The following is a 9,424-nucleotide window of genomic DNA, read 5'->3' on the forward strand; positions in this document are numbered from 1 at the left end:
CCAGCTAATTTTTGTATTTTTAGCAAAGACAGGGTTTCACCATGTTGGCCAGGCTGGCCTCAAACTCCTGACCTCAGGTGATCCGCCCACCTAGGCCTTCCAAAGTGCTGGGATTACAGATGTGAGCCTCCATGCCTGGCCTAGATTAATTTCTTTCTAAAGCAATTTTACATTATATGATAAAACTGACAATGCATGTATGCCACAACCCAGCAATTCCACTCAAGGAAGAACAGACTAGACATTTTTACTCAGTGTACTTAATAATAGTGAGAAATGGGCAATAGTCTAAATGCCCATCAGACGACCTGGATAAATACAATATAGGCCATTCATACAATGAAATACTCTGGTAGAAAAATGAAAGAACCAAAGCTACATGTGCCAATATGGATACATCTAAGAACCAATATTGAGAAAAGAAATAAAGTTGTTATAGAAAATGTAAGTAATAGATACTAGTAACATAAAATTTGAAAAATATGCAAGAAATACCTAGGTGCTATTTGGGATATATATACGCCAGTATAAAGATGTACATGAGAGTGGTAAATCTAAATTCAGCATAATGACCTCTAGAGAGGGCAGGAGATGAATGGTATCTGGGAAAAGAATAAAAATCACTCATAAATCACTGCCCCACCACACACACATACACTACTATTAATCATCATCAGAGTAATGGAGGCTTCTTCAATGAAGCCAGGACTTTTTAGATTGCAAAGCTTCAGAAAGCATTTAGTCCAGCCTTTGACCCATACAGGAAACTTCTCTCCAATACCTGGGGCAAGGGATCCTTCTACCTTTATAACAAACTTGCAAGTCAGGGCCACTGCGTATGGTTATACAGGTCGGGCACCACACAATTCTGGAATGTATATTTCATAATGTAAATTATGACCCCTTGGGTTGTTCAGTGTGCAGTGTACACAACCACACTCGGCAGACCTGTGAGGGTCACAGATCCTTTGGAACTCTGATAAAACTAGGCCAATTTCTGGGAAAATGCCCATCCACACAAGTACTACTTACAATTTCAGTGCATTCAGACACACCCCCAACGATGATTGGCAACCCTATACTGGTCAACTTCCAGGGACGGGTGCTCACAACCTTCTGAAGTACTTCCAGACAATGCAATGCTGTGAGACCAAGCTCTTCCCTATGCACATTTAAAACCTGCTTCTTTATAATCTCTATCCATTAAAGTTGATCTCCTTCCTTTCCATATGACAATTCAGCTACTGAAAGAAAGCTAATCCATCCCCCCCAGAGATTTACGCTTTCCAGGCTAAATACACTCTTGACTTAGCTTATTGCAAACAGGCTGCATCTCTTCTTTTGCTCAAAATGAATTTTTAAACTGTCTATCCTTTCACTAAGCACTTCCTGCCCTAATAAGCAACTATGCACGCTGACATGTTATCAAAGAACAAGAAAACATTTCTCTCAGCTGCCCCTTTGGGAAACCTCTGAAGATGTGCACTCTTGCTTCCGAAGCCGTCGAATGCTCACAGAAGCCAGGAAGTGCCAGGCTGGAATGAAGGATCAGGCTTTTTCCAGGAATACGGGCAAGACCAAGTGAGCAGAACCAGGACAGAGCCCCCACAGGCCAAAGGAGACAAGTTCTTCTCCACTTACTCCCAAAACTCCATGACGGGGGAGGTGGCATTCTGCAGAGACACATGGCTGTAGTTGCTCACATTCAGTTTCTGGAACTCCACACAATTCTCTACAGTGGAAACAGACAAGAAATAGAAGAAAATTAACCTCCATGAAAGCTGAATCCTGAAAAACATTCAGGATGTGCAACTAGGCATTTTCATGTAGCCGCTCCAAGTAAACATGCGTCAAAGGGCATTGGGGAAAATCAATATTTTACAAACAGTTAAGAGGTTTGGACTGATTAGAACAGGAGGAAAAGTTTATGGGGAAGGGGACCTTCTCTCTCCCATTCCCAACCAACACTCCCTATCAAACCGTCTCCTCTACCCTTGTTCCCAAATCTTCTTTTCTTTTTTCCACTTCCCTATCTGATGCCCATCAGTAGCATTTAGTTGTCTGGCTGAAGGGCTCTAGTGGAATAGAAGGACTAAAGGAATGGATCATCCATGGTGACCTTGGGGCAGTAATGCAGCTGAGACTGTTTTACTTTATGTGAAAAGGGGCTAATGCCACAGCTGTCTCATCAAAATGTGATGATTGGAGGAAATGGTGTGAGCCAACATATGTCAAGAATCCCTGGTTTCTTCATCATTCCCTCACTCGATCCAGTCAATCAGAAAGGATTTACTGAATGCCTCTTCTCATTTCATGAAATTTGATGTCCCAGGGAGATTTAATCTCAAGTAAAAGCAACCTAGTATTCATCCTTCAAGGCCCAGTGCCCCTGGGCCTTAACCCCTCCCTCCAGGAGGGCTTCCCCAACCTCCCTCCCCTGAAATCTAAGAAAGCAAGAATTCAAAGGCCCTCCAAGGAATCACCTGCTCCAACTCCCTTTATTTTGAGGAAGAAGAATCTAAGGTTCAGAAATAGTCAAGGGACCCCCACCTATACCCTTTTCCTCCTATATAAAGTCACTGACCAGTTGTGGATAGAACTGAAATAAACTCCAGCCAGGGCTCCATCTACTTTGCCATGGGTATTGCCCAGAAAAGTCCACCACCATGGGACCCATGTCCCTCTGTTTAGAGACACCTGGGGCACCAGACCATGAGCTCCCCGAGGGCAAGGCCTCCTGTATCCATTCACCTCAGAGGCCCCTGCACCCTGCACCATGGCCAGCATGGAGCAGGTGCCCGGTTGGCTTCACTCTTGCATGTCTTCCATCTCACATACGTATGAATGCTCCAAATCACATCTGTAATCTCTGCAGGCAGGAATCACCTCCTATATGTGATGGTTCACACATTGCAAGTGTTCACACACCTTTAGAGAAAGGGGATTGCAAACCATTTGAAGAAAGAGGTTTGCAGTCCACTGGGGAAAATCCAGATTGTCTGCCTGCTTGTTGATCCTCTTGGCAAGCGCTACCTATGTTCTGAAAGGAGGTGGTCTGTGGGTCCTCAGTCAGGCTTGAGAGGAGCCTGGAAACCTGAAATTATAAGCAAGATTTCTGAATGTGTCCTGTGCCTTTTTCTGGAGAGAGGAGACCTTGACTTTTATCAGATTCCCTAAAATAGGATTTCTCAATTCTTTTTTTCTTCCTAGATTAAAAAAAAAATTTCTTGGACACCCAAGTTGACCAGTTATTTTTATTAAAATATTTAACCACGTACAAATAAACAATGAGTTATAAAGTCTTTGTGATTGTAGTATTCATACAATTATAAAAGCCAAATTAAATGTATAAATTAAATACCAAGCAAACTACAGAACCAACACAATTTAAAGTGATAACAGAAAATAGATGCATAGGATAATGCCATTTGGTAAAATTATATTGCTTTCCCAACAGAAAAATGAAACTGACATATAAGAAGCAGAATCTGTTGAGTTCAGGTGGTTTATTCCTCCATGAACTATTTGAGATTTGATTACACCATTTTCCTCTGGTTACACTTCTGCAAAACTTTCATTCCCATGGTGTGTTGCATTCTCAACTGGACTTCACTTAGTAATAATGCTCTATTTATGAATTAAATCTTTCTGGTCTTTTTCCCTTGGCCACCATCATTCTATTTGCCACGAATGCATCTTAAATTACAAACATGCATAAAGTAAGCCACTGGAACCTCCTGACTGTCCTCAGTTATAAGGTGTTTGCTCAGACCATCCAGAACATGTGCATATTTTTAGAGTATCCTCAAAATAAGTACACACAATTAAATTATCCTAGAGGACTCACAGGCCTCCAAGAAAATGTCCTTGAATTATAGTTTGATAAACATTTCTATGAGTTCCCTGGCCAAAGGAAGGTTAAAAACTAGGGCCCTAAAGAGAGAAACAGCAAAAGCTCCACAAAATGCAACAGCCAGGGGTTGGGGGAGTGGGGGAGTAGGGCAGAGTCAGGCATTGCATAGGGCTAGAAGCCACACTGCAGCATCTCTAGGTCTACCACCTGCGGTTCCTTCTACTGGTCACCAACATCCTACCCAATCTTACTGGATCTCAGCCCTCAGGATGGCAGGCCACTTCCAGACACAATCTAACACAGGTTATCATATGGATGGTGAACAGGTCAAAGTGTGTGTGCCAATTCCAGTCAAAAGGCAGCAGCTGTCTGGAGCACTATTGGAGAAGGGTTCTAAGGCCAAGACTAGACTGAGAAGGAAAGAGTGCTACAATTGATTAGCGATGTCTTCTGTGAGTATGGCCAGCTTAGACAGGGATTGGGCAGGGAAATGCCTTCCTTGGATTATCAAACTCAATGCTAATAGGAGGATATATGGAAAAACAAAGAATATATCGGAATCAAAAATAATCTAAAAGATTATCCATTCCAACAGGAGTGGGGTTGGGGGTTAAATTCAAATGTCAGCTGGGTTGGATTGATAAAGTAAATGAATAAAGTGAGCTGGGTGGGGTTTGTGGTAACTCAATGACAGATTTGTCACTGAAGGCAATAGCCACCTTTTGGCTATAGCCACTGCCGTCAAGCAGGAAAGTGGGTCTGGTGTCACCAGATTGTTTAAGTTTTTAAGATAGGCTGGAAACCTGAATTTTTCAGGTGAAGTCTTCCAACTTTTTAAATTTTGGCAACCAAATCCATTTTTTAAGTTTGCCATTCACTGATCTAAAGCCTGGTTGGCCTGTAGGTCCTCTGTCTGCAGCCCTTGATCTGGTCTAACCCCAGTTTTACAGGGGAAAACTTGACACGAGAGGCAAGACTGGTATTGGAGCCCTAGTCCCCTAAGTCTAAGTCTAGTGTTCTTCCTCACACCCCCATGCTACCCCCAAAGGGTTCAGTCTCTGCATTTGACAGAAGACAGAACATCTCCATTCTCCTAACCATGCCAGTCTATGGGCCAATGCTCAGCTCAGCCTTTAGGGCTGCAACTCACAGAACGTACCAGAACAGGTGCAGAGCTGACCCCTGTTTCAGCAAGACTACCCTAGAAAACTAGACTCTTGATGAGAGGCCAGGGACCAGGACTGGCCTGGAGGGCACAAACAAACCCCAATCCCAGGTCACCCAGCAGGACCAGCAGAGAGACCTCCGTGGGGCCATACCTGTGTTCCACTCATGCCCACAGGTAGCCCAGGGTAGCTCAGTAGTGAAGCAGTTGCTCAGGTAAAAAATGGCCCATGCCAGGATGATGATGTAGTACACATTCAGATGGGCCTCAATCACCTGCGTTGCATAGCCAATGCCTGAAGGGACAAGAGAAAGGAAGCAACTTGAGTCTATCTTTTCAAAACAATCTGCCTTTGCAGTTTACATTCCCTGTGCAAAATTTTATTTTCTCATTAACTCAACACATACCTTCAAATAAAGGGCAAACTTTCCTCCAACACGTAATGCCACCTTCACTTGTGAACTGCCCCAGAGCTGTCTCCAGGAAAAAAACAGGAATTCCACAGCAAATAAAAAACACCACGTAGGGAATCAGGAATGCCCCTGTAAGGATGCAAAGGAATGAGATGAAAACTGTCCCTGCCGTTTCATACTTGGCACAAGAACTCTTTAATAAACACCTACTACAGGCCAGACATGATGTTCTTTGAACTTGAGTTCAAGTTCCCATTATGAGGACCAGAGTCAGAAAACAGGGCTACGTTTATGTGAGTCCACCTCACATCTCCAAGCCTCAACTTCTCCATCTGTAAAATGGAGCTTCAGTTTTTAACATCTGCACTGCTTCCCTCATAGAATTGTAATGCAGCTAAGATGATAATGTAAAAGAAATTGTTTCATTGGCTCATTAAAAAAAAAATTACATCTCATCCTCCAGCATGGGTCAAATTCATTCCTTCCCTGAATGTTGCACCCTTTTTCATTTTAAAGTGACCTCAACAGACCAGGTGAGGGGCACCCCTTCCTCTTACTTTGGAAGTGACCTGCAAACAATCTTTGTCATAAAGAGCATTCTCAGGGAATTATACAATGAACAATATCAGGCCTCAAAGAATTAAGTACCCCTACACATGAGGCCCAGGTGTGGTGTCAACTTGCAAGGAGTCTGCAAAAAGAATCTATCTAGCAAAGGCTGGCTTTGAATTGGTCCAGGAAGAGACCACCCTAAGCATTAGTGTTTCTATTTGAAACACAATACCCATTGCCTGGGTTTTTCTGTGAAACAAATTAAATAACTGAGGTGAGCATGAACTATTACACCCAGAATGGGGATTTTTCCAAATCCCTCATTCTGTCCCTCCTGTCTAATAACAAAGCATGGAAACACATGCTATTTGCTACCATCTGATCTCACAAATGAAGGCTTTAACTGAAAGTGCTTTTTGCTAAATGAAGTCTCCTTAACTGCAAGGATTAATAGCAACAATTTTGATCAATCCTGATAGCAGGACCGTATCTACCAGCGTTTGAAAGTGTCTTAGCTTTTCTGGGCAAGCAGCTAATTTAAAGTTTCATATTGGGAAATAAATACTTTAAACTATTGTTGGGATCTATAAGGAGGGCAGAATGGACGTTTTTTAAAAGGTAAACAGTTGAGAAGCAGATATCCCAACTACATTAGAAAGCAAAAAGTGTGGAAAAGGAGATAAGAGGATCTGTTTACTGAATCTAAATCTAAGTGATTAAAATCAGTTGCAGCAGGTCCCCTAACATGCTGTTATTTACCTGTGAAACCTCTAGAATCTAACGTATAACGTATGACACTTTCGGAAAGCCTTTTGACCTGTGTATTCACAAAGCTACTAATCCTTAGGATAATAAACTCAATCAAACCAGGAGATCTATGCATCTCATGGAAACTCTTGACAAGTCAGAAGAAAAAAAAATGACTCATTTTAAAAACTTTACTCACTACAACCCTTTTTTTTTAAGAAAAAAAAAAATCTGTGACAGAATTTGTAATTAACCCAATTTACCCTGTTTTCTGCTTTTAGGAATGCTTTTTGTTTGGGCACAACATTTCCTGTATGGAAAAAAAAGATGTTAAAACAATTTGTGCCTGGGGACTACCCTAGATTTCCACAGGTTTCCAAGTGGACGCAGTTTACAAACGCTGAATCTGCAAAGAGAGGCGGGATTCAGAGCCGAGAGCACAGGGCACGTTGGGGGTCTCCAAGTCCACTCCCTCTCTCTCCCTTGCCAAGCCATCAACACCGGCGGCCACTTCATTACCAGTGCAGAGCAGGCTTGGAGCAGCCTGTGCCTTCAGGATGAATGTCCCCAAAGAAAGGGCCTGGGCCAAGCAGTACCCTTCTCGCTCTCCCGGCAGCTGCTCGCACAGGAAGTCCTGCTCTGCTCAGACAACGCGGTCCCTGCCAGCCAACTTCTGAGCCACCTTCGCTGGGGTTTGGGAATTTGCTGGAGGGGCAGGGGCACAGGAAAGAGAAGAGGGAATATACAGATACAGGCTCTTCCTTGGAGAAACTGTGCCACCGAAGGAGGTTTTATAAGATCCCTTGCCATGGACCAGCCCAGCTGTCCTGCTGATATGACAGGAGGGGGTCCTGAAGGCTGGAGCCCCTTCCCTGAGCTGGGAGAGTTACGGATTCGCTGCTGCATCTTTTGTCAAACTGACTTTGAGAGGCTGTCACTAGAAAGGACTCTCTCGTCACCATCCTTTCCCTCTGCCCTTCTACATCTCTACGGCAGAGCATCAGCATTAAACCAGTGTTGCTGTTTGTCGTGGGTGACTCTCAGACCCGTAAAATAAACTGTTTGTTGCCAATTCTTCCACCAGAGGGGCCCCAAATAGTGGCCCTAAAATGGGCTTAAGAGTAGACGAAAGACTAGACAGGAAACCATCGAGCAATGCCTCGCCTAAAAGTTCTCCCTGTGATGAGTCCAGTTCCAGTTTAAAACAAGGCCTTTGACATCAGAATCCCATCTTTATTTTTGGTCGAGTGAGACTTCTCTGACCCTCAGTGTCCTCATCTGCAAAATGGGTAGACCCCTGCCTACGAAAGTGACCGAGGGGATGAGATGAGATGATATAGGTCAAAGGTGCTCGGCACTTCAGTAAGCGTGCAAAAACTGAGACCACTTTGATCATCAGGAGTCCCTTCTCCACAGGCCTTTTTCCCAGTTAGGAAAGCTGAGGCTCAAAGGGGCCAAGTGCCTGAAACATCAGGGCGCGTACCCAAAGCAAGGGCTCCCTGGCCTCGCTCTGCATCTCACGCTGAGGACAGAACGCGGGCAAGTCCCCGCGCTGGCCGGTGGAACCCTCAGGCGCGAATTGGCACGTGCGCGTGCGCACTGGCACAGGTGGGCCGCGCTCCGGAGCGAGCTCACGCGCCAGGTGCCTGGAGTCGAGGTTCTCCGCTCGGGTTCCGCTCCACGCAGGCGCGGGAGGGGGTCTCGCGCTAGCCCCTGGTTCCCCGCCCCCACCGGGCGGGTGGCGCCACCTCCCCTTCTCCTCCCTATCACCTCACCTCCTCCGTTCTTGTAGCACAGGTAGGGGAAGCGCCACACGTTGCCCAGCCCAATGATCTCCCCGGCCACGCTCAGCACGAACTCAACCTTGTTGTTCCAGTGGCCGCGCTCGTGGACCGCCTTGTCGCGCTTGTCGCGCGGGTCGCGCGCGGGCGCCGCGCCCCCGCTGCTGCCGCTGCCACCCGGCGCCTCGGACTCCCGCGCCTCCTCTGCAGCCTTCCCATTGCCCAGGGGCAGCGCCTTCTCCGCCGTCATGGCCGCGCTGGCTGCCTCGTGCGCCGGCCCGGCTCTGCGCCGCCGCCCCGGGCGGGCTGGCTTTTCAGGAGGCGCGAGCAGGCGGGAGGGGGAGGCAGGGGGTGGAGCTGAGGGACCGGGCCAGGCCAGCGCGGAGACTGGGACTGGGACGCGGCGCGGCGCGGAGGCCCGGCCCGCAGGACGCCCACGCCACCCCAGCCCGGCTGGGCCAGAGAGCCCGCGAGCACCTTGCGCGCGCCGAGCCCCTGCAGCGCCCATCCTTCCCGCAGCCCTACCCACTGACCTGCTGGGACAAGAGTGGAAGCGCCTATTTAGGCCTAGGCTGGCACCACTCACTAAACGCCAAAGTTCTACCACCGTCCATAACCTTCAAATGCTTGGGCCTCAGTTTCCCGTCTCTAATAAGAGGAATGGGCTCTAGACCAGACTTCTCCAACTTGAACTTACACACCAGACACCTGCGGGTCATGTTTAAACTACACATCACGGTCTAGTAGATCACAGTAGGCTGAAGAGCCTGCGTGTCTGACGAGCTCCCCAGTGATGCCATTATGTCTGGTCCAGGGACCACACCTTGAGGGAAAGGGTGCAAATGAACTTGTGGCTTCTTCCCAGCCCTAGACACCCTGCAGGTCTTGTTCATACTGGTGTCCGCAGCTCTCA

The 9,424-nt window shown here is 46.6% G+C and overlaps 1 protein-coding gene across 2 annotated transcripts in view; it reads right to left on the minus strand.

Annotated features, from left to right (window-relative positions):
• Nucleotides 1-8,821, minus strand: part of SLC6A11 (solute carrier family 6 member 11) — a 121,336-nt gene extending 112,515 nt beyond the window's left edge. The window contains exons 1-4 of one of the 2 annotated variants that reach the window (XM_025376316.1): nucleotides 8,506-8,821; nucleotides 5,426-5,560; nucleotides 5,173-5,313; nucleotides 1,642-1,732 (exon numbers count right to left, since the gene is read on the minus strand). In XM_025376316.1, coding sequence (XP_025232101.1) covers nucleotides 1,642-1,732; nucleotides 5,173-5,313; nucleotides 5,426-5,560; nucleotides 8,506-8,761 — 623 coding nt within the window. In that variant the 5' untranslated portion in view covers nucleotides 8,762-8,821. The remainder of the gene's footprint in view (nucleotides 1-1,641; nucleotides 1,733-5,172; nucleotides 5,314-5,425; nucleotides 5,561-8,505) is intronic. The other variant, XM_025376317.1, reaches the window with a different exon arrangement.
• Between the last annotated feature and the right edge of the window lie 603 nt (nucleotides 8,822-9,424).

The sequence above is a fragment of the Theropithecus gelada genome, chromosome 2 (genome assembly GCF_003255815.1).
Source record: "Theropithecus gelada isolate Dixy chromosome 2, Tgel_1.0, whole genome shotgun sequence".
In the NCBI taxonomy this organism is placed as follows: domain Eukaryota; kingdom Metazoa; phylum Chordata; class Mammalia; order Primates; family Cercopithecidae; genus Theropithecus; species Theropithecus gelada.